The sequence below is a fragment of the Pteronotus mesoamericanus genome, unplaced genomic scaffold (assembly GCF_021234165.1).
Source record: "Pteronotus mesoamericanus isolate MK-2021 breed Mesoamerican mustached bat unplaced genomic scaffold, CSHL_Meso_final scaffold_21, whole genome shotgun sequence".
Lineage (NCBI taxonomy): Eukaryota > Metazoa > Chordata > Mammalia > Chiroptera > Mormoopidae > Pteronotus > Pteronotus mesoamericanus.
Window position 1 is genome coordinate 14726856 of NW_026555310.1, and position 25942 is coordinate 14752797.

The 25942-nt window shown below is 37.1% G+C and overlaps 1 protein-coding gene across 3 annotated transcripts in view; it reads right to left on the reverse strand.

The window, feature by feature from the left end:
* BICD1 (BICD cargo adaptor 1) overlaps positions 1 to 25942 on the reverse strand; it is a 155011-nt gene that overhangs the window by 77964 nt on the left and 51105 nt on the right. For all 3 annotated transcript variants that reach the window (XM_054591273.1, XM_054591271.1, XM_054591274.1), the window contains exon 2: positions 3125 to 3337. In XM_054591273.1, the coding sequence (XP_054447248.1) occupies positions 3125 to 3337 (213 nt within the window). The remainder of the gene's footprint in view (positions 1 to 3124; positions 3338 to 25942) is intronic.

A 25942-nucleotide genomic window follows, 5' to 3' on the forward strand; every position in this document is an offset into this window, starting at 1 on the left:
CATGTTTATATAAACAGCAATTCTGGTTAGGAATGCTGGTGCAATTGCATAGGATGCTCTGTAAATACTGCAGAAAATTCTAACGTATCTTAACGATTGAGAGTGTTCAGTAGTATTAGAAGCTTTACTATCCTATTTTGTGATGTCACTGATGTTTGTTTTAGCTTAATTTAGTTCCAATAAGTGTTCAATAAATATTGTCCAAATAAACCTATTCAGACTATCTTCAAGTATGTTAAGACCTATTGTTTGAGATAGAACACACACATACACACTTTTGCCAAGACCAGCAATCCCACTACAATAAGAGATGAGTCTTTTCAGTAAATAAACATGATTCTGTTAATTAAATTATTAAATTCACATAGCACCTACCACATTTTGTATTTGTTATCCTTGTCTATTTCTCACGGACCATCAGGTTATGATTTTTTGTTTGTGTGTTTCATGATCTCTCTTCTATTCACTATGCGTCAATATCCAGAGTACAAAAAATAAATAAAATTGAGCCTACGATGAAAACAAATCTGGAATTTCAATTTAACACTAGTCATCAAAAGTCTGTATCAATATACTAGAAAATAGAATGTATTTCTTTTCTCCTCTTACAAATGTAATCAGTTCTAAATGCTAATAATAGCTTTACTAGGTACATTAAAACAAGAGGCGCAGATGAAGAATGGCGCCTCCGGGCAGGAGGGGTGCCACCAGCTTGCAGTCCGTCAGCATCAAGAAATACACTGGCGGTCCGCTTGGAAGGCCAGGAAACAGACAACCTGCTTTTTTTTTTTCCTTTTAGTTACCTGACAAACCTGAATGAATACATTCATCAATCAAATATCCTGGAGCTATTTTAGATTTAAAAATATATCCACTTGGATGTAACAAGTCATTCTCTTCCTGCAAATCAACTATTGAAAATGCATAGTTATTGTAGGACTATACACCAAGAGATTCACTCAGGAGATTACGGTGCTTATAGCAAGTCCCTAAATTGTTAGCCTATAATACTGCCTTCCCCAGCAACAGGTCAGCCCAAAAGTCTAAATTAAAGTGTAGTTCTTAAAGTGCGGTCTCCAGAGCAGCAGCTACAGCATCAGGTATTGTGAACTGGTTAAGAATAAAAATTCGTGGGTCCCACCAAGACCTTACCGACTCAGAAACCCTGGGGCTGGGCAGGGGCCTGGGACTTGTGTGTTGATGAGGTCTCTGATTCTGAGGTTCACTACAATTTCAGAACTAATCTGAATGAAGGGCTCCTCAAATTGTCCTTTCCTTACTGCCTCGCTTCAATCCTAACTTACATCCTCATTCTTAATTACAACTCCTGCTGCTGATTATAGATCTACTCATTGGAAACTGCACTCAAACACAGGGCAACTAAGCGAGGGCGCTCCGTCAATGACCACTGTCTTGCCTCAACAGAAAAACATCTCTGGATTCCCTGTCCCTTCCTCAGCCTTCGCTGTTCCTTCCTCAGCTGCAGCTGCTGTGACCACGGAGATGTGCAGCTTTGAGGACCTTGATTCATGGGTCGCAGTTCTCCTCAAGTCACCTGCATGTTTGTGCCCTTGGCCCTCTTGTTGCCCATGTCATGTCCTGTCTGCCTATGTGTCACGTGACCCTGCTGCTCATGGCCACTGAGGTTGCCCCCTGTGGATGCTCAATATCTTATTTAATCAAGGGTGGTGGTCTATGTCGCTACAAGACCTTGGGTCGACTTCTGCAGTAGGTTCCTGTCTCACAGGGAAGGCTGGGATTGAAAAGGTGAATGACAATTTCTTAGGAGGAAGAGAGTCTGGTACTACAAAGGGTAAGCAAGTGATGGTCCAAACCCAGCACCTACAGATGCATCAGGTAAAGAGCTAGAGAGCAGCTTGGTTTTTAACAATCGTTTGCAGTGAAGGCAAGAGAGGTAGGGCATCCTGAAAACTGTCTCATGTTCTTCTTATCACTTAGTACTAAGAACACATCCTAACTTCTACCTAGCTGGCTCCTTTCTCAGTCTCCACAAGCCATACGACCATATGTGGGCATGTCCGACAACAATGAACCAGGTAAAGCAGAAACCCTAGTGTAGATATTCATTTACTTCATTGTAATATGGACATGTATAAATGTAAGTTATTGGTTAAATTTCAATAAAGTTTGGGCAACTTATATCTCAGAATAATGAAACCCTATTTATAACATGCCACCAATTTTAAGAAAGCTCCCAGTGGGTTATTTCTGTCATATTTCACAATATTGAGCCATTTTTTCATCCCACCTTTGTCTATTACTACAACACTCGCTTACTAAGCCCACTTAGTAGTGGACATGGTACCTGGTGGTCATTCCTGCTGCACTGGTACAGGAAGTGGATGACAACAGCACCTGTCTGCTGCTTTCATATAAAAAAAAATGGGGTGAATGATTTAATATGACGTTTCCAAAAATGCTTTTAAAAGGGTTTGGTGCAAGAAGCTGCTTTTGGCTCTCCGTGTCCCCAGCTTCACTGGCAGACTGTTTGACAGGGATCTGGCACGTGCTGCAGCCCTGGGAAAGCTGAAGAGGAGCCGGGAGGCCCGCGGAGGCCCGGGGACTGCGGGAGGAAGGCTCCCCCGCGCCGTTCACACCACCTGTAACTGGCTGCCCTGGCTACCAGCGGAAAAGCAGTTTATGGTTCCGCATTGCCTCACTCGAGGACCCGTCAGAACACCCCCCCCCCCCCCCCCCACGGTCTCCTCCCCAGTGTGAAGAGCCTGGAGCTAACACCACAGTCACTTTGAATCAGTGCTGACCCTGCTTCTCCACAATGTATTCAAACAGGGGAAGGAGAAAGAAGTGCTACGGTCACTGTATTTTTAAAACACCCTTGCAGAAATGGCAAGCCCAATCCCCAAATACTCGATAAATAAAGATTTCAATTCTAGAAAACAATGAGAGAGGAAAGCTCATCTCAGAACAACATGCCATTTCACTAAAAAAAAAAAAAGCCGAAAAAGCGCTAGCGTCAGTATTACGTGCTTCTTGCTTAATATAGCTCCTCTGATTCAAGAAAAAGCTTTACTCCGCTCTCCTTGACAGGACGTGATCTTGCTTCTCTCTCCCACAGACACACCTCTCGGGAGTGTTTGTTTACCTCCTTCAGGTCCTGCACGACGGCCGTGAGCCTCTCGTTTTCCGCCTGCACGTTAGTGACCACGGCCCGGCTCTGCTTCAGTTCGTTCTGCATCTCCAAGATCTTCCCCAGGTAGTAAGCTTCCTTCGAGGCCGACTCCTGCAGAAGCGTCTCCTCCCGCGTCTCTCCATCCTCAGCGACTTTACGGTGGATGGAGAAGGACTGCCCAAAGGCCTGCAGGGCATTTGAAAAGAAAAAGAGTGCACGGTGAAATGCACCATAACAGCACTTAAACAGCTGGGGGGAATGTTTCCCTGTGCTTTGTTTGTAAGGAGGGCTATTTTGCAAGACCTCCAGAAGCAAAAACGACATATTCTACTCAAGAGTCTAGCCGGAATCATTGATACTTAAAAGAATTCCAATTCAATTAATTAGGAGGAATAAATTATTAAAATATCTTGCTAAAAATATATACAATGGGTTAAAGAAAACCTGCTGCTTGCTTTGTTACCTTTTTTTTTGACAGTTCAGTGCTAATGACCACATCAAAACTCACATTCTCATTTTCATTCTAGAAAAATCCCCAAAATGTTTTCAGGAAAGAAAACAATAGTGTCATTAGCTTTCTAATGCATTAGCAGTAAGGATACACCCATTATAAACAGTACCCTTAAGAGACAAAATCACCAAACAGCTTTCAAATTGTCTGATACCACACACACACAAAAATCAAAATGCAGTCACTGTAAAAGAAAACACATATATATCTACTTATTTGTACAAAAAGAAATACAGAACAATAAGCCAGAAACTAGTGAAACTGGTTACCTTTGGGAGGTGGGTGGGAACAGGTAGAAAGCATGGGGAGTGAAATGTGCTGCAAAGGCTGAGGGCTTTTCTGAGGATGCCTCCCACAGCCCTGACTCTTGGAACCGCGGTAACTTTTCACATTGCCTCCCAATAAATGGTTAAAATTGACCTCTGTGTCAGGGGAGCCCAAATGGAACCCAAACAACAAATGATCCTAGCTGTATTGCAAATAAACAACATAATTACACTGAGAGGGATAGAGAAGAAAAGGTCTATTAACCTCAGTAATTTTGGAAATCAGTATTTTTCCTATGTACTGTAAAGCTAAAGGCAAAAAAAAAAACAACCAAAACAAAACACTGTACCCAAACACTACTGCCTAGTTAGCAAATGTGTTTTTCACAGGGATTATGGGATCACAGCTCCGAAATTCTTTAAATGTATACTAGGGTTGGGCAAATAAGTAAATATAACACAAATAACAAAAACCAGGTTTTTCACTGTTGGAGAAAGGTGTTACAAAAAAGGAAGAAGTCTAGAAAGAAATTAGTCATATTGTGTTGTAATTAGAAGTAGCAGCATGAACTAAGTCTTTACTAAGGAAGATAAATATTCATATAGACACAAAGATATAGAGGAAGAAAGGGGTTTATATGTGTGTTGTATACATATTTCCTAACTCTGTCAGTTGAGAGGGCAAGAAACAATAATATACCAGTAGCAATGAGCATACCTTGCACCCAAATCTTGTTTCTAAATATCAATTTCCAATTTAAAAAACTAGAGGTCTTTGGAGAAATAAGCAATTTGGGGGCTAGAGCAAAATGCACTTGATACATCTTATGGTGCCAAGGAAGAAGTAACAAACTACTTTTTAAAAATGATGGGGATGCCCTGGCCAAGTAGCTCTGTTGGTTAGAATGTTGTCCCAATATACCACAGTTGAGGGTTCGATCCCTAGCCAGGACACATACAAGGGTCAACCAATGAATGAATAAATAAATGGAACAACAAAAATCAGTGTTTCTTTCTCTCACCCTTCTTCCCGCTCTCTCTTTAGAAATCAATAAATGAAAAGAGGATGGGAACATGTCAAGGGACACAAGAATCTACTTGAAGGGGCTCCCAGTGGCCAGATCTGGGATAATTTAGGCAACAAAATAAATAAATACAATTATATCCATGAGTCCACATTGATATAACTGAATAAATGATGGAAGGAGAAATAGCTGTTATGGAATTCTAATTAATAAATGTAGAAGAAATGATGGAAATAAAATATAACAGCATCTGGCAAGCACCAAGTAATAATTGTTGCAGGTAAGAATTACCAGTGGAGCCCTGGCTGGTGTGGCTCAGTGGACTGAGCAGCAGCCTGTGAACCAAAAGATCACCAGTTTGATTTCCGATCATGGTACATGCCTGGGTTGTGGGCCTGGTCCCTGATTTGGAGCATGTGAGAGGCAGCTGATTATTTCTCTCGCACATCCATGTTTCTCTCCCTCTCTTTCTCCCTTCCTTACCCTCTCTGTGAAAATAAATGAAATCTTTTTTTTTTTAAAGAATGATCAGTGGAATTACTAGGCAAAAAGTATAATGAAAAACAGGGTATCTGCAAAGTCTTGAAACATCTCTCATAATATTTATTAATTCCAATGGGAAAAGTAGTAACTTTCCAACGGAGAGACTTGGTAGACCATAACTAAGAGACCAAAAGTTAGATCAGCAGCAATGAGACATAGTGACATTATGTACACTTTGATATAATAACACCAAGAAGAGCATAGTTTCACTTCTTCTGTGGTACTTTTGCCAAAAATGCATAAGCCAATTCTTAGCATTAAAAAAAAAAAATCAAACCCAGCATGGGAGACATTCTACAAAATTGTTGGCCAGGACTCTTCAACAGGATTATAGCAAGAAAAACAGAGAAAGACTCCTCCAGACTGGATGCAACTAAGGAACCAGGACAATTAAATACACTGTGGGATCCTGGACCTACAAAAAGACATTAGTAAGACAATTGGAAAAATTAGAATGAATTTGTTATTTTGGTTAATATAATTGTATCACTGTCAATTCTGGTTTCCATAATTATACTATGCTTATACATTTGGGAGAGCTGTGTAAAGGGTACGTGAAATTCAGTGCAGTAGTTTTGCAACTTTTTTTCTATGTCTTGAATTATTGCAAAATAAGTATAGTCTCTGTCCTAAAGGAGTTGATAGATCTGAGAAAATCCTAGCACAAAGGGTAAAAATAACATATGTGCTCAGAAAGAGACCTGACTTTGGTGGTTAAGTGCACAATGCAGTATGATGATGATGGGTTATAAAGTTGTACGCTTGAAACCTGTATGATTTTATTAACCAATGTCACCCCAATAAATTCAACAAAAAACTTTAAAGTATGTATATCAGTGAAGAAGAAAATTATTGTATTTTGTCTTAAAATGAATAAGAAAAAAAGAATGTATGTGCTTTAACACCAAAGGGATTCTATATTCAGTTAGAAGTACTGTGGCTTTAGATGTAACTTGAGCTATTAATGCATTTTGAAATTTAGGATTATAAGGAATGTATATGCTTGAACACCAAAAGGATACTATATTCAGTTAGAAGTACTATGGTGTATTATGTAACTTGTGCTATTAATATTTGGAAATGTAAAATGTCATAAAATGATACTTCCAGGCTATGTATAGTCCACAAAGAAATAAGACTGGAATTAACCTGTGAAGGTCAGTTTCACATTTGTTACAAACCTGAAGGCAGAAAAGGTATATGCGAATCATTATAAGGGACGTCATAAACGGGAGGAGGACCGAGTTTGATTTAGTAATTTTAAAGACAATCTGGTACTCTTCTGCAAATTAAATTCACAGAAACAGAAATTTTAAAAAATACTAACCTGGAAACCCATGTCTTAGTGAACTTTCTTAGATTTCTGACCTGGATCAAAGACCAAAGGTGGCTCCTAAGCATTGACTAAGACAGAAATACTCCTGTATCAATGTATTCACCTGTAGAGTGAAATACTCCTGGTGGTTTAGCCTTTCAGCCTCCAAAAAGAAAGAAATTCTTATCTGAGGAGCCAAATTTCCACATGTCGTAAAAGGCATACTGACTCATGAGTAGATGAAAAATTATTTTTGGTGGCGATGTTTACTTTGCTTTTCCATCAGCAATGGTCAGATTCTGTGAGGCCAATTCTGGATTTATGACCCATTAAAAAGCCTTTGGAGGGGAGAGGTCTGGAAGCACACGTCCCCATGTGACGCTCACCGATGGCAAAGGAACCCTAATTCTATAGTCAAGTATCAATACAATTTCAAATGAGCATGAACTGTGTGTCAAGCACCTCAACTAGCTTCCTTTCGACAACTACTTTCCCACTTTTATGTAACAGAGAACTTCCATGGGTCCATTTTCCTTACTCTGCTGAGTAAAATCATTAGACGCAGGCAGTGTCTGGCTCCCAGATAAATCTCAGTGCACAGTCCACGGTCTCCTGGCAGCAAACACAGCCCCTACAGTGTTAACAGAAAGTGAGTATCTCTGTCCACTGTGATGTAAAGTTTTTTAAAATTGCACTCTGGATCCAGCACCAAAGGAAATTTTAAAATTTCAGATATATACATAGAATGGATTTTCCAAAAGGTGTCAAAAATTGAAGTTGCAAATATAAAAATTTGGATGAATCTTTCATTCGTATTTATGGCAGCTTAGAAACCTTAACTGAACACACAGGTTTCCAAAATTAGTCATTATTTTTATGAAGAACTCGGTCCTTCACTGGATCTGATTTTAAAACCAATGAAAGGATGCAGGGTTATCTAAGGCTATTTTTAATTAAAAGAAAAATAATACCAATTCTGCACAGGCTCCACATACGTGCCCAATGATCAGCCTTTCCAAATCCACTGAGAATTAGCACTACTCAGAAACTGTCTGCATTTTAGAAAGAGAGGGTGAAGGAGAAAACACCCCTACTTTACCTAATTCCTAACTGTCAGTTACTCAAATTGGGCATGACAGCCAACTGACATCTACCATTTGTTTAACCGTGAAAGCTGATTTATCAGACCTGTCTGGCTCTGCCAGGTGCCTCCCTCCTCCACCTCCACCTCCATTCCAAGTGTATCCTAACAATGCTGGGCTCACAAGAAAAGGAAGAATCTTTTTCAAAGCTGCATCCTTGGCAGAAATCACAAAACTAGCATCAATGTCTATATATAGGCAAACCTAGGTTAGTCATGCTTCTGGTTATATTTTGTCCAGATTGCAAATTCCTTTTAGACGCTGAAATCGTTTCATGTGTAATTTTATTTTAAATTAATTGAGGTAAATTGACATTGCCAAACAATTTTAAAGTGTATTATGATTTCTTGTCATGGGTGTAGCTGCAGTTGCACAATATTGCCTTTAATATATTCCACTACAATGTATCACAGTTGTTTTAAATTATGTAGCTGGGTAAGTCCAATGCGCTATATAATAAGTACCTTGGTTTTCTCATTCCACTCACATGACTTCTTAATCCAAAGAAAGTTGATTATTTTTTACCTTCACATTCAGGAAAATATGTTAATTGCTAAACAAAATTTTCATACTTATTATCCTTCATAACACGAAAGATAATATAAGTAAAAGTTTGGCTAGTATACTTAATAATACCATTATCTATAAAATATGTGTCCTTCATTACAGAATTGTCATTCATTCATCTTAAAAACTGTGGCAGAACAGTGTACTATGCCACACAAAGACATTAGATGAAATATTTTTTATTTAAAATACTAAAACTTGTTCATTCATTCGGCAAGTACTTCACAGAGCACTCCAACAGGTACTGTGTTAGGCACTGAGGATTCAGCAATGCTCTATAAGAAAATCTCTGCTGTTGGGACTATTCTAGTGGAATATAAATAAATCAATAAGTGGCATAGTGTTGGGAAAAGTTTTAAAAAGCAAATGGAAGCCAGGATAAGAGAGTAAAATAGCACTGCCCCATAGAACTTTCTAGGACTTACCTGTGTCGTCCAATATGATAACACTAGCCACGAGCAGCCACCAAGCTCCTGAAATGTGACTAGTATGACCAAAGAGCTGGATTTTATGTCATTAATTTTAATTGTCCCACATGGCTAGTGGCTATCATGTTGGATAGTGCAGGAATAGAGAGTAAGACGGGTGTTCAGAGAGGGAGTTTCAATTAGAGAGGACAGTCATAGAAGGTATCTCTGATCACAGACCCGAACAAAGGAGAGAGTGGGCCAGAACCCGACCTTTCCCCAGAGGAGCAAGCCTAAATTTAAGTGTTGCTAAGCCAGAATTATAGCATAGCCTTGGCGTCTCTTCGTGGCTATCAGCGGCAGTTCTTTTAAGTTTCTACTACAGCACTTGAAGATCTGAATGCTCCAGGGAGTATGTAGGCATGATTCAACTTTAGGAAGGAAAGGATGGGCATTTACACAGTGGAATGCTACTGCCCGTCCCTCACATTATGCTAGGTGAAATCAGCCAGTCAGAGAAAGACAAGGACCACACGATGTCACTCATACGTGGAATCTCATGAACAAAATAAGCTAACAAACAAAATAAACTAAGAAGAAAAATAGCGACAGACTTACAGATAGAGAGAGCAGGCTGACGAGAGCAGGGGATGGGGTACGTGGTGGGGGTGTGGAGGGATTGAGCAAAACAGAAAAAACAAAAAAGAGAAAAAAACCCCATGGACATGGAGAACAGTGTGGTGGCTGCTGGGGTGCAGCGGTGGAGGGAGGCGGAGGAGGGTGAGGGGTACAAATGGCGATGACGGAGACTTGGCTTGGGGTGGTGAACGCACAAGACAGTGTACAGATGATGTGTTTTGTAGAAACCTGTACAATTTTGTTAACCCGTGCCGTGCCAATAAATTCAATAAAAAGGAGACTAGCGTTAGACAACAATTGTCCCCTAATTGTTGTATATGGTCAATCTTATTTCTGATGGTTCACTTTCAGGCTCCTTTTCGGCTGGGTTAAAAGTCTCTTATTACTGCAGCTACCAAGCAAATTACGGAGAATTTAAGAATCAGCATAAGGAGCCCTGGCGGGTGTGACTCAGTTGGCTGGGCATCATCCTGCAAAGTGAAAAGGTCATCGGTTGATTCCCAGTCAGGGCACCCGCCTGGGCTGTGGCTTCAGTTGGGATGTGTACAAGATGCAACTAATCAACGTTTCTCTCTCACATCAATGTTTCTCTCCCTGTTTTTCTCCTTCCCCTCTCTCTAAAAATAAATAATAAAATCTTCTATTTAAAAAAATCAACATAAGGAAAAAATGTGTGCTCAGCAAGCAATCTCAAAAGATCTGTCCAAAAGCAAACTGCAAATGCACAATTTATGAGTATTATAACCAGAAAGAAATTCTTCAACTTTTTTATAGATTCTGTTTTTTGAACAAAACATGTATAAAGTACAGGTAAAATATTTTTTCTGGGTCTTGTCCAATGAATGTCTTTTTCATTAAAATTCAGACAAAAGAAAGTTAACTTCTTAAGTCATCATAAGTTATATTCTGGGTCTCCAAGTATAAAAAAAATAAATTTCACATTCCTTTTCCCAATTAAAATTCAAACCAATCCCCAGTTTTAAAAAATTCCTTTCTGCTAACTTCCCTTCCTTTTCTTCCTTTCAACAAACACTTATTAAGTGCCTTTATATTTAGGTACCAAATCACTACAATGTCAAAGCCTCGTTATATTGAAGAAATCAGTTGGCTTTATTTATATGCAGGTTTTGTATAAAAATAAGCCTGTCCCTTTAAAGGATAAATTGGAAAGCCATTCATTCAATTTAGCTTAAGAAAATGAACTGAAATCAGCTCAGACAGAAATGACCTCACTCTAATCCCCCTGGATAAGAGGGATCCCCCAAAGGAAATTATTCTAGTTCAGGGCTCAGAAAAGACAAGCTTTGTTTCAGAAGAAAGAACTATAGAAAGGAGGTTTTCATTCAGGAAAAATACTATTTCACACTCTATTCCCAGGAAATAAATACTGTAGGCTTGTTCGAAACCTAAAGAAGAAAGTAACAAAACAATATTCCTGATCTTGCAGTTATTAACAAAAAAGCAGTATTGACATGGAGTTTTCAATATGGCCTAGATTTTCTTAAAACTCATTTGTGACTAGGATGTGAGAGAATAGCTCGAATGACTTTTATTATTAATCAAGTAAGAAAAAAATATTTCTTGGACATATGGTTTCCTTTACTCTGTATGCAGCACTTAACATTCTTGTTGGTTAAGAAAGTGAATGAACTATCATGTTTTTTTTAATTTTTAAAAATATGTTTATTCATTTGAGAGAGAGAGAGAGAGAGAGAGAGAGAAATATCAATCGGTTGCCTCTTGTACATGCTCGGACTGGTGATCAAACCAACAACCTCGGTATGTGCTGTAACTAGGGATCGAACTTGCAATCTTTGGGTGCATGGGACAGTGCTCCAACCGACTGAGCCGCACGGGCCAGGAGTGAACTATTACACTTTGAGTGTGTCTTTTGTCCTCACATGAAGTAACGTGACCTTGCACTTGAATTTGTAGAAATCACCACAGCCTTAAAATATTATTTATAATAACAAATAACATTATTCCCTATTCTGCATGTAAATTTCAGTAACCTGCCAAAGTCACCAGCTGGTATGTAGCACAGCTGGGATTCTGACCCCAGAGGCTGTGCATCATACTGTGTGTAGCAGAACTGCAGCAGGAAATTAGAAATGAGGAACCTAATGAGAAGCATTAATAAGACAATATGAAACTTTTGCTGTGAGGTTATAGAAAGTTAGGCGATACTAAAGCAGTTTAAGCAGAAAAAGATATGAGCTTGTTTAAGCTAAACTAGAGTGGAAACATCATCTAGTGAGCTCTGCCCTAATTTGCTGTTGTGGAAAGGACTGTGAGTTGCCTATACAACTATCAACTCTTCCCTCTTCCTCAGTAAGAAAGGATGTTATTTGGGATGGCAATGTCCCCAGCTTAAAGACTACTTTTCCTAAACTCCTTGGCTCATAGAGGAGGAGTTCAAGGAATTACAAACAGAAGTTCAGTAGATGGAAGCCAGAGAAGCTCTTTCAAAGGGGGGGTGAATCCGTTGATAGGCACTTTTGGCACCCCATTTTCTTCCACTGCCAAACTTAGATGTGATGGCTGGAGCACTAGGAGCATCTTGTGACCATGAGGAGAGTGTTGGCACGTAGGCCAGCATGAAGGATGGCAGAAAAGAATGTGAGAAGGAGCCTGGGTCCTTTGTGATCAGGAACTGCCACGCCAGCTCTGGACTACTTACCTCTGGACTTCTTTTTATGTTTAAGCCAACTCTATTTGAGTTTTTTGTAAAATGTGACAGAATCCTAATCTTAAATGATGCGGTATTTTATATAATTTTTTAACTTTTAACTGTCCTCCATACTTTCTTGCCAGAAATCCACAAGAATTCTTAATGAATCTTGTTCTAATTCATAATTACTTCCCCTCTGTCTCTCATTTATTCCTCTCTGCAGCTCATCTCGTCCTTTCATGGAGTTCATAGCCTATAGAATTAAGAGAAAAAATTGGAATATCAATAAAGATAGAAATGAACGGTAGATGCAATCATCAATAGCTTGGCCAGAGATGTCAAAGGGAAAGAAGATCAAGAGAAATTAAAGTTAACCTTGTCTAGAATCACAGGTCCAGTAATTGGTGAAACCAGAGGTCAAACCTCAAGACTCCTTTGTGATAGTGTTCTTAAAGAAAACCAACAACTGATAGTGAACTAGCAAGAAGGAAGTGAAAGGAGCTTCCAGTGGAAGGTGACAAGTATGGCAAAGGCCTTAGAGGGAGGAGGAAGGAGGTTGACAATTCTTACAGGCCACTGGACGTCATGGAAGCACAGGGCCATTTTAAGAAGAGCAGATCTTGGTGCAGAGCAAAGAACTAAAGGCGAAGTGTGAAATAATGAAATAAGTAGGTATAGAAGGGCCTCTCAACCACCACCAAAAGGAACATGGGAGTGGGGAAACGGAATAATTAGCAGGAGCACCCAGGTATAAATCAGGAAGTTCAGACTGTCCTGTCAAAGTACACAATTGCTGTTTTTTGTTACTAAGTAATGCAACGTTCCTCCCTGACCCACCCCTGACTATGGAGGACTTTCAGGCTCCTTGTGATTTTTTTTTCTAGTATTTTTGAAGTATTTATCCATATATGTTATTCTTATAATCATACCACCAAAGGTATTAATAAGTCTGTGAGAACTTTAAGGGTATTTGATCTTCTCCCCCAAAATCATCATTATAAAGGACTGAAAGAAAAAAAAGAAGTATGATGCATGCTTGTTACTCAGAGATTTATAATAGAGAGTTTCAGCTGGATGATACAGACGACCTTGCTAATATTGTTATCATGAACCTCACCCGTATGCAAACTGTGTGGAGTCTCATGCTAGTCAGGAAAAATATCTAGACTCACATGCTGAAATATTTTTCTTCCACTTAGATAATAAAATAAAAAAGCATTTATAGCACATTCATTTTCAAGACCTCAAGTCATAATGTCACTCTTCCATACACTTGTCAAGATGTTTGCCCAGGTGAACATATTGTGCTAATAAGAGAGCTGTTTTCCCAGATGAGAAGACTGTTTGTCTTAATAAATTGATTTGAAAGAATTTTCTAAGGCAAACAGTCGAGTTATTTATTAATTTACTGTCTGGCCTTCCTGGGCGAGAATTTGCTGCAGTACACAGTTAAGTCACGTCGACACAGGTGGACCCAGTTCTAATGTCTCCCATTCCACACGTGAATCAAAAAATGGTTAAAGAGAAAAAAACCTGACTGAAATAAAGGAATGTTCAACCATAGAATTTTAGAGGTTGGCGAGTAATCTAAGCTCATACATTCACTGTAGAAGAAATTGAGACCCAGAGAGTTGTAACAACCTGACCAAATTCACACAGCCAGTTAGTGAGAGAGTGAACAACATAATCTAGAAGATGTTTTGCTCTATATCTATGTTCTTTTGATTACATGACTCAGCTTCTGCTTTGAAATAGTCCTTTAGACATAGAGAAATATAGTCTTTTATAACACCTGTAAATGATTCACAGGCTTGCAAGCATCTCCACAAATGTAATACGGAAATTTAATGAAAGGCTCACATTTGCAAAGTTGTTGACTCATATATTTCACATGCTTCACAATGAAGAAATTCAGAAATGAATGGGAAGTCTTGCTCATTTTACATTCATTTTATATCATTAAAGACCTTACACTTTGACAAAAATATCTACTCTCCTATGTGTTTTTCTGCACTTTATATTTATAAGTTATTAATATGAACCCTTAAGTCAATTTGAACTAGTAAAGAACTCTCACTAGTACTCCACTATCACAACCATCATCAAGGAAAACACTTTATAAAAATGTCATTATTTTCTGCTGTTCATTTTTATGGCTCTTTGTCACCCAGAAAGTGTCTAATTTACACAGTGAAACCAAGACTCCTTATGACTTTGATAAAATTTAGCTTTAAATCCTAGCTCTAGAAATCATCTCTTTCTCTCTGTCATATATACATGTATACATATATGTATGAAGTCTGTTTGGAAGAGTCCAGCCATTGTTAATATAACAAGAACAGTTTGTGCGACATCGATGTAACCTGGTAGCCAAGGAGAGTGGAGGGGAATGCACCTGTGTGAACATGGACACCTTCACTGTTCTAGTCAGTGGCAGTGGTAGAATCCAATGAGTGAGCATGTGTGCTGTGTGGCTGTCACATTTAAAATGACTGAGCGAGTAAAGCAATGAATCTGCATCAAATTGTGCGTTAAGCTTGAATATTCCTTCGTGGAAACTATTCAGATGATTCAGAAGGCCACAGCTATGGGCAATGGGTGATTGGCAGCTTCATCAAAACAAAGTACCTGCTCATGCATCACATATTGTGGAGTTTTTTGCTGAAACATAGAATCACCCAAGGGATTCAGCCCCGCTACAGCCTAGATTTTGTGTCCTGCAACTTCCAACTTTTCCCAAAACTAAAATCACCTTTGAAAGGGAAGAGATTTCAGACCCTCAGTGATATTCAGGAAAATACAACAGGGCAGATGATGGCAACTGGGAGAATTGCGTGAGATCCCAAGGTGCTTACTTTGAAAGGGACTGAAAAAATGTACAGATTTGTAATACATCACATAGCCAACAGGCTTCCCACTGTCTAAGGTTCCATGGCATTAGGTCTTCACCTAGGATGGAGGACAATCATCTTTCAAAAAACATTTTAGTTATAGTGAATTACTGAGTGAATTTAGTTATAGTGAATTTAGTTATAGTGAATTACTGACTATAGTGAATTATAGTTATAGCTATTACTGACCATGTAATAGCAAGAAATCAGTTTATCATGAAATCAACGAATCCATTTTCCTCCTTGCAAAGTACTGCAATAGATACTACCATAGATGCTTTAAACGCTTTATAGTAACCTAAAATGTCAACTTTCTTCAACAGTCCTATCAGCACCAATTTTACCATTGACATAAAGACCTATATAAACAAAGAGATAGAAAAATAAGCACATTTTTTAACCCATTGGACAAATAAAGCTTCACCAAACTTTATGATAAATTATAACAACACTTCTCACTCCTTCACTTCCAGCCCTTTGATTTTCTCAAAACAATTTCTAAAACTTTTATAAGTAGGACTACTACAAATCTCCTCATGTCAGTAAATATTTTCTACGCACCATGAAAGACAGTGGGGACTGCAAAACACCTTTTCCTTACAGATGAGTCACATGTCCAGGACAGAAATTTACATATAAGGAAAAATTAGAAAACTATACAAGATAAAATGTAATCATCTGTACTATAGGAAATCAAGTTTTTCTCTTTCCCATAAAAATCAAAAGGAGACATTCAGATATTTACCACCACCTTTCTGAACTTGAGAGATAATGAGTAGTTCCCTATTCTACATTGATATTCTTTAAATTATTTATTTGGAAAGAAATAAATTTAAGTAGCTCTAACCAGCAAACATTGGCGCTTTTTCATTTGTCGCAGCTAATTAACAACAGCTGCAACACTAGTCTTTGTAAACAGAATGCATCTTGGAGCAATTACCATCACAGTTCTGCCAGACACTAGGGTCTTACAGTGTGAACAGATCAGCAAATTACTTCCTCCCCAGCAATCTGCTGTGCAGGGACTTCTAGTTTTGCTTTTGCTGAATTTGAGGTACCTAGGGACGTAGAGAGAAACTCAATTACACTAAAATTACATAGGCCACTGTTTTACTCTGTTAGAATTGGAAAAAGTAAATTCCAATTATAAGCAAAAGTTGCTAAGAAAATTAAATTATGTTCTAAAAGCCAGTGAGTGAGAAATTATATTTTCTGATAGGATCATTATCTTAGCTGAATTTGAAAAGGTGCTAAAATATAATCCTTCCTAAAGTACGTAAGATAACCAGCTGTCTCACTGCATTTATATGCATAAAATGAAGGGCTCCTGATAGTTACTTTAAATGGTTTCAAATGTTAATTAGGCAAAAAAAAAAAATCTAAAAATAATTGCTTTCATTTTATAGCCAGAATTACTTTACAGCATGACAATCTATAAGACAAATTAGTAAAATGTGGAATTTTTTTATAAACAATTCTTCCATTTTTTTAATGTATCTCTTGCAATGCCAAAAATGTTCCTAAAACTCCTCTAAAGCTCCGGTAAAATACATTTTTAAATGTGTATTTATATAGATAGATACATACATACAAGAGAACATGATAGGAGACAACAACAACAAACTGTTAAAAGTTGGGATACACAAAGATGAGTCATGGATGGGGCAGACTTGAGAAAGCTAATGCTCCTTAATTAATAACATTATGATAAGAATTAAATGAGATATGTTACAAAATAAGTATCCAATAAATGCTAACTTTTATTATTAATAAAATATTTACAAAGGATAACTTTTGGAAGGTACCGTAACATTTTGCATTAGCAAGCCAGGAGTAGGAGAGAGAACCTTAGAAGGAACACGCAGTCTCCTGAGTCCAGGGTGGTGAATTGCTCTTTTCCTCTCCTCAAGGGAACCATGTCTTTTCAGCAGGATGAGGTTAACCTTGCCTAGGAAATCCTTCGCAGAAGAGAATAAAGAGGCCCACGGGAAAGTATATTAGGAAATCTGATAAAGTAAGTAAATTAAAAAAAATCTGACCACAGGAAACATCAAGAGAAAGGCCTAAGTCCAGAATAGTAAGTAAAATGTATTCTCTGGTTCCTATTTTAAGGCATTTGAATCCCCCTTCAGGCCAAGGCTAAGTGCAGCTGAGACTCTTCCAGAAGACATCCACCCATGAGGAAGGTGAAAAAACAGACCCAGAAAACAAGTTTTGGTAGGTGACTACAAGGTGTAGGGCTAGGCCAAAATCCTCGGGGTCCTCTGGGCACAGTATGAGAGCTGACTGTCAAAGCCAAGAGCTCAGAAGCTCCGAAGCCTACATCTAGACTTTACACCCCTGCCTCCATAAGGGGAGAGAACCTCAAGCCTGGGCTCGGGCTCAGTGGATAGATAGGGCCTTGCTTATTTGCCTAGCACAGGGGAAATCCTCCACTTGAAGTCCTCTTTAACCCCACTCCAAGATCTAAATTACTTCAGCCTAATACACAATTTTTAAAAATAAATATTACAACTATGAAAATATCTTATTTATTTCCACAGTTTTAATAAAATTAGCATATTGGGAATTGAGAAAGTAGAAATGTAGATTCCTTTACCACTCAGCCTGTCTGTAGGATTCAGGGTACGCTACGACACCATGGCATATTGAATATTTTAGGCTGAAGGAGTTCGAGGAAATAGCAGAGGAAGGGTCCCTCTGACCATTCTCCCTCCCCAACCTTCTCTCTTGAAATCCATCCTAAAACCCTCATGTGAGACAAACCCTGTGTCCTCCCTCTGTGGAAGGAAAGAAGCATCCTTATCTCCAGAGATAGAGGGAAACTGAGAAGAATCTGAAAGAACAGGTCTTGCTAAGTGTCCCCCCAGTTTACTACCCTTACCCCATACTCCTCAACCTATCATACTTCTCCACAATTGTCCACACTTCACCAAACTTAGCATAAAAATATTCAGGTTTAATAATTTCTTCAAGTCTCCACTTCCTTATGAAGGCTCCCATATCACATAAAACTTATGTTGACCTGCCTTTGTTTATTTACTTTTCAGACATAACCAGCGACCCTAGAAGGTTGAGAACAACTTTTTTCCTCCCCTCCATGGCCCCATCATTAGATTTTAAGCACTGGCTTAGCACAAAGAAGAAGAAAAACAACTGACCTCAAAATGTATTTTATCTATTTTTGAGACTGGATCAATATTTTTCTGTCAGGTTCAACCTTAGCTACTATGGATTGATAAATACACCGATAATACAAAGCTTCTACTTGGTAATGTAGACTTTATCTAGAAATTGATTTTATCATTTATTTAAAATATGAGTACATTCTTGGAATAGTATCTGATGGGAACTGCATCCGGAACCTGGTGTAAATGGGTTTCTCCACAAAATTGCTTCATCACTTGAGGCGTGGCCTACTGTTTCCTACAGAGGCACTAACAAAGCACTTTACACAGAAAAATGCAAAGCAGGGTCCCTTTGCAATGTGCAATAATAACCCCTCTTAAAGAATGTCCCCTTGAAGATTGTTTCCATTTCAGTGGCCTTTTTAAAGAACCATGAAATATACCATGTTCTTTTTGGTTAATATTTTCACATGTTCCAAAACCTAACCCCCCACCTTAGGTGGAAAAAGTGGCTGTGCTATGTTAAAAGTGGAGTACTCTTATCAACTAAGAAAAAGCTGTTTTCCCTAATACAAAGTGTGAACCTGTTAAATAAAAATGCAACACAAGAGTCTCACCCACCACAGCTGGAAGGCACCGAAGTGGGTGACCCCAGATGCCAGCTGCAGTGGGCCAGCACAGACAGCGGCAGAAACACATCCGCACGGGGAGAGCTGCCATTTTTCCCCACCTAGAGAGTCCCAGGCTTCTACAAATTTAGAGACTACTCGGAACCAACAAGTTCTGAGACCACCTGCCTGACTTTTAATGTTGCAAAGTCATGAGGTTCTCGCTCGCATGGTCCATTCGCAATATCCTGGAATAGAGACTCCAGTTTGAAATAGAATCCCATCCAGTCCTAAATTTTGTCCTGTAAATCAGGAACTACTTAGCCGACTCAGCAGACCGATCAGTCCCCTTTCACTGGAGTCCTATGCTGCCTCACCTTTCTGTCCTTTTCCTAGGAACTATAGCTTAGGCCCCAACGAGCACTGCGGCCAAGCCTGTGTCCTTGCACCAGGCAGGCACCAGCACCGCAGCCACATGGAGAACACTTGGACCCTGGCCTGCTCTTTTTAACAGCTCGCTCGCTCACCTGTTTAATGCTGAGCCAGTTCTCCTATGTGGGTTGTGCTCAATGGTGACGCCTTGTTACTATGAATCAGAATTATTCTGAGTTCTGAGGGTGAGACAATATTTTAAGAAGTGATCCTTACCCTCAATCAGCCTACTCTCTAATTAAAAGACATGACTAAAGCTCATGAAATTATGGCTGTGGCAGGAAGAGTACAATTTAGGTAATATAGACTGTAAGTGCATTAGTAATTGATATTTCTACAAATGACTTTCTATGAGTTTGAAGAAACAAAAAACCACCCATCATCACATAATCATATAGAATAAAGTAGCCGGGATTATCAGATGCATACTCCTTTGCAATCTGAATTTTCATTTCTTTTCGTTCAAGGTACATTCTAAACATATGTATATGACTATTTTTAACAGCTGCAAATAATTTCACTAAGCTAATCATTTATACTGTTTCCAAACTTTTATTATTGTAAGTTTTCATAATATTTTACAAAAATATTTATGCTCTTTAAAAAATCATTGCTTTTAAAAATAATGTATTTTTATTCTTGTTTCCTTTTTGTAAAAAAAAAAAAAAACTCTATTCTTTCCACTTCTCATTAGCCATTCCCATTACTCCAGCCAGGAAAGCAGGGCTGGCATCCCAGTGGACATGTTTTGAATGTTGTCCCTTGCCCATTAAGACTGTAACACCTATTATTGTCTGTCTTATAAAACTTGTATTATAGTATGCACATGTCTCGGCAACTTATTTCACTAAAAAAAATTCCAGAAATTCCTCCAGATCAATAGATAAAGATCTCATTATTTTTATTACCTGTATAAATTCCATAGTGTAAATGCATGATATGGATTTTATCCAACTATTCCTCTACTGATATACTTCAGATTTTTCTAGTTCTGGCCATTATGCAAATAATATAAAATTATCTTTGTATGCATACACTTGAGTCTTAGAGATTTTGTTTCTAAAGGATAGATTCTATCCTTTTTTAATTAAAAAAAAACTAAAACTATTTTATTGGGATAAAAAGGGTAGTAAAAAGCTACACATTAATATTGAGAAAGAAAATGTTTTGGATTCAAACTCAATATTAATGTGTAGCTTTTTTCTACTCTTTTTATCCCAATTAAAAAAAATTTTTTACAGTTTTTTTAAAGATGGACTCTATCCTTAAGAAATAAAATCTGTAGTACCCAAGTGTATATATAGAAATTGAAGGGATTCTGAACAGGTCTCTCCAGTATGTGCTACTTTGGCATGCGGATTATTTTGAGCTGAAGGCAATCTGAGGCTCTGTAGCCTCAAAAGAAACTTTTATCTCTTCCTTAAAGAATTTAAATTGGGGTCTTGCCCATAATGAGAGTTATGACCATAAATAACTTTTTATGACCTACCTGTAGGGCAGGGCAAACTTCTAATTACCAAACATCTGCTCTTCATATTGTCCTGCCCTCGCTTTACCTTTTTGTCTTTGAACCTCTCAGGTATGTGGGTCTCAGACTCTCTCATGTATGTGGGGTCCCATGTGTATGTATATAACTAAATTTCATTATTTTCTCTTATTAATCTGTCCCATGTCAATTTAATTATTAAACCAGCTGAAATAACCTAGAAAGTTAGAGGAAAATGTCTACCTCCCCAACCAAATCTAATATGTTACAGAGGAAAAAAGTATACTTTTTAAGAAAAAGAACTGTACAATACCTGTACAATTAAAAAAGAATAATGGAAAATAGGAAATAAATGCTATCTTTAAATTATTCTAGTCAAAACATGAAAAACAGAGCAGTTTATTTTCTTTCCAATTGTAAAACAGTAACCATGAACATGCAATACAAGAAATCTTCCATGTATATGCAGTAAACTTCACAACTTTAAAGTTATAACTTAAACATTAGTGATTGCTTTATAAAAAAAACAAGTGTCTCATTAACACTTGGATTTGTTTTGTCCAGTTTGAAAAGCATATGATTCCTAGTATAAATTTCTTAAAGGATGGATACTTTAATACTTATGTCATTCATACTCCTTACTCTTTATTATTATATAAAATTCTGGTGTTTATTAGACCATTAAAATAATGACTTGGTAATTAGAATATTATTATAATGTTACATCAGACAGATCAAAAGTTTGGGTCACATATGGTCATTTTATAAGCTAATCAAGGGTAATGGTAATTACTCAAGAACTAAATGTTCTGATTATGACTGTCTCAATCATTGACAGTATGAAATCCCATTCTTATATGACATGAAATGGATGAAAAATATAATAAGATTACTTCAACATAAAGCAATACTATATACTATTAGTTTTTATGCATCTACCAGATAGTTTTCCCGAAAGGCTACAGTTCTAATCCACGGTCCCTCAAGTAAATGAGTATGTTCTTTTCTTAAATTCTCACCAGCCCAGGGCATCATCACCCTTTGTACTAATCTGATGGATAAACAATAGTATATCAATTTTACTTTAATATGCATTTTACTTACTAAGACTAAGGTTGAGCCTCTCTTCATTTAGATCCATCTTCTGTAAAGTCTAATTCCTATCTTTTGTAACATTTATTTCAGGAATGCTAAAAGAGTTCATCTTCAAGAAATCTATAAACATAATTTATTATATCAGCAAATAAAGGAGGGAAAGCCAGGGAAGACCATAAGATATTTCTACAATATATTTGGTAAAATTGAGCAGCTAGGTAACACAGGGAAAGCTGAAAACAATTTAAATATAACGAAGACTATTTACCAAAAGCAAACATCTTAACAAATGGTGATGCAAAATCAAAAACAAGACAAGAAGCAAAACTTTGAATGCCAAATATCTCCAGCATTATTTAATATTTCAGAGGTTCTCTACAAGAAAATTAAACAATCAGTAAAATATCATAAAAGACAATTATACATATTGACAAATCACTATTATTTAGAAAATCAAAGACATTACACTTTTAAAACTCTAATTCTTATAAAAATTTGTAAGGTGATTTAATATTAGGTATAAATGAATAGTAATGTATCTTATGACCTAGTCACTGCATTCTTGGGTACTTATACAGGAATAAAGAAAGCATGTCCACAAAAATACTGTACAAGAGTGTTCAATATTAGTAACTTCATTCCTAATAACAATAAACCAAAAATGACTACTCACATTGTCCCTAATCATAAACTAAAATGACTCAAATGTCCATTTACAGGTAAATGGATAACAAAATGTAGTACATTCATATATTGAAATACTCTCAGCAATAAAAAGAAACAAAGATAAACACAACACTGATGAAACTCAAAAACCTTATTTGGTGAAAGAAGCCAATGTAAGAGTATATCTCTAACAGCTGGTTTATGTGAAATTCTAGATTAGATGATACTAGTCTATGATTATAGGAATGAAAACAATAGTTGACTCTGAGGGGCGAGAGACAAAGGGAGCTTCGGGAGAAAAATGTTCCATGTCTTGAATGAGGTAGTCGTTGGTTATGTGCATGCATGCATTTGTCAAAAACTCACTGAATTGTACGCTTAATATCTGAGCATTTTGTCCTATGTAAATTGTACTTCAATGTAAACTCCAGCTCCATCACATACCAATAGATTGGGAGAAAAAAAGCAAGGGAAAAAACAGAACCCTAATGCACTGCTGCTAGGAATATGAAATGGTGTAGTCACTTTGAAACTTTGGCACTTTCTCAAAAACCATAAACCAGTAATTCCACTCCTAGGTACCCAGCCAAGAAAAATGAAAACATGTGTTCACACAAAAACCTGCATGTGAAGTTCACAGGAGCATCATTCATAGTAACCAACAAGTAGAAACATTCTAACTGTCCAACAACTAATAAATGGACAGACAACATGTGTTATGTCTGTACGACAGAATATTTGGCAATAAAGGGATGATACATGCTACAACATAAACGAACCTTAGCAACATTATACTCGGTAAAAGAAGCCATACACAAAACATCACATGTTATCAGATCCCTTAAATGAAATGACGAGACTAAACCAATCCATTGAAACAAAAAGTAAATTAGTGTTTCCCTGGGGCAGAGGGTCGGGGTAGGAACAGAGATTGACTATAAATGGGCAAGAGCAGTCTTATTGGAAGGATGAAAATATTTTAAAACTAATTTATAGTGATAGTTGCGCCTGTAAATTTACACTGAATTGTGAATTAGTGTGTTTTGACACATTTAAAAAAGGAGGAAAATACAATAGATATTTGGTCTCCTCTTAAACTTTTTTTTAAAAAGGGTGTTCATTCACTCATTCATTTAACATACTGAAATACTGGGGATGAAATATATAGTAAACCAGGTAAACATGATATACCTTGTGCTAACATTCAAAAGGAAACATACCAAAAGAGGTCAACCAATAAATGTTATAAAACAACAAAAAAAAGCACTATTAAAAGACCAATGGCTTTTCTTTATACTAATAAAAACCAAATATAAAGGGAAATGTTTTGAAGTTGCATTTACAAAAAACTAAAAAACACTTAGAAAAGTTACAAAAAGCTTTCATGTTTTTCTACATGAAAAACAATGATAAAATGTAAAGGAAACTTAAATAAATGAAAACACTTTTCATGCTTGTCAATCAGAAGATATAATGCAATTCCAGTTATAATCCCAATGAGGTTTGGGAACTAAATGATTTGTCATTACATATATTGAAAAATAAAAATCTGGAAATAACCAAGAAAATTGTGAAAAAACAAGAATAATGAAGGGAGTCTCTACCATTTTCAAATTTCTGTTACCTACAATGCTTTCGAATGTTATACTGGCCCAATTACAGGAAGATAGACCTGTGGGACAGAACAAGAAATCTGGGAAACGATGTGACTGTAGACAGAGGTGGCAATTCGTTTCATAGGGCAGGATAGTTTAATTACACTGACACAATTGGTTACCCAACTGGAAGAAAATAAATACAACATATTCCTGTGGATTTAAGCTTTAATTGGAAAATATAACTTTCAAATTTTAGGAGAAATTTACAAATATCTATAAAACCTAGGAATATGATAGGAAGGAAAAAAATAAACACATTCGACTTTGTAAACAACTCACATTTTTGCCGGGCAAAAGATACATAAATAAACTCAACAGAGGAACAGTACTGAAGGAAAAACTATTTTCAAGACAAAGTCTATTATATTCATAATAGACAAAGAACGCCTACGTATTCACGGTGGGAGAACAATGAACTACTCAAAAAGAAAAATGTGGTGATGCCTTTTTATTTCTGCCATAAACAAGATTAAAATATGTTCAAGATCATTATGTAAAAGCTGCTTAAAAACTCTGTGGGAAGAAGCAAACTAGTCTTTTGTTTTGTTTTTTGATTTAATACAAAAATAGTTTCTGCAAATCTTGGTAACACATCACTTGTGCAATAAGTGATTCTTTAAGAGTTCACATTCATTTATCTAATCAATGTTTATTAAATTCCAATATGTGCATGTTTCTTAGAGAAATGTTTAATGAATGCATCTGGTAACTGCATAAATAAGTTTAAGTAATTTTTCAGAGAGAAAAAACCAAAGTAATATAAGTGGCTAATAATTTCTAAATAGTTGATGAGAAATGGATTCAGAGAGAGAGAGTTGATGTCCTAAGGTCTTTGGTCTATCTTTGAGCTACTGCATTTGTAAGAAAAGAGGGCAAAACTCAAAAGAAGTTAAAACTAGGTGAGCGCAACTCTAGCAGTTTCTCTCTCCGCGCCCCCCACTTTCCTCCCATCCTCCTTCCCTCCCATCCTCTTTTCCCTTCCTTCCCTCTTAGATCTTATGTCACTTCAAATTTTAAAATTCAATGATCTAGTAATCTATGTCCAAACCAATAAAACCCTTTGCCAAATTTTAGACACACAAAATATACCATTCCAAGAAAGTACTGTAATGACTATAATCTGTAAAGTGATCCTTGGAAAGTAAGGCTTCCCCTGCTATAAACACAGAATCTAGGTCCATGAGCCTTCTAAAAGGCTACTATGCTCACTAAAAGTCTGTAACCTTCAAAGAGTGAAGTACAATATAGGAAAATGAGCAACCACTATTTCTGTAGACGGTGGGGAACCAGATCTTTCTATATATAAGTAATGTTTAGGCTCTGTCCCAAGAAGGTTTTGTTTGTAAGTGGATATATTTTATTTATTGAATTTATATCCTGCTTCATTCCAAAAAGCATTTGACGCAACTTGCAAAGAGGCATATATATAATAAAATGGAAAGAAATAAAAATAGAGGAAATAGGTAAAGAACAAAGAGGAAGCAAATATTCCAATCCTTTTAAAAAGTCAATATCATTTCTGTGATTCTGCATAAACGTTGCTGAGAAATTCAGGGTGTCTAAGGAAAAGTTAGAAATGACTATATAATTTGCATTGTCAGAGAAGAGGAATTGTACTCACTTGTTATATAAATGAGGTTTTTTCTTAGGATTAAACTCAAAGAGATAATTCATGTAGAGCCTTTTGGTGGGGAATATGTGTTCGAAGGATCCATGGTTCACAGAAAAAAAACAGCTCTTA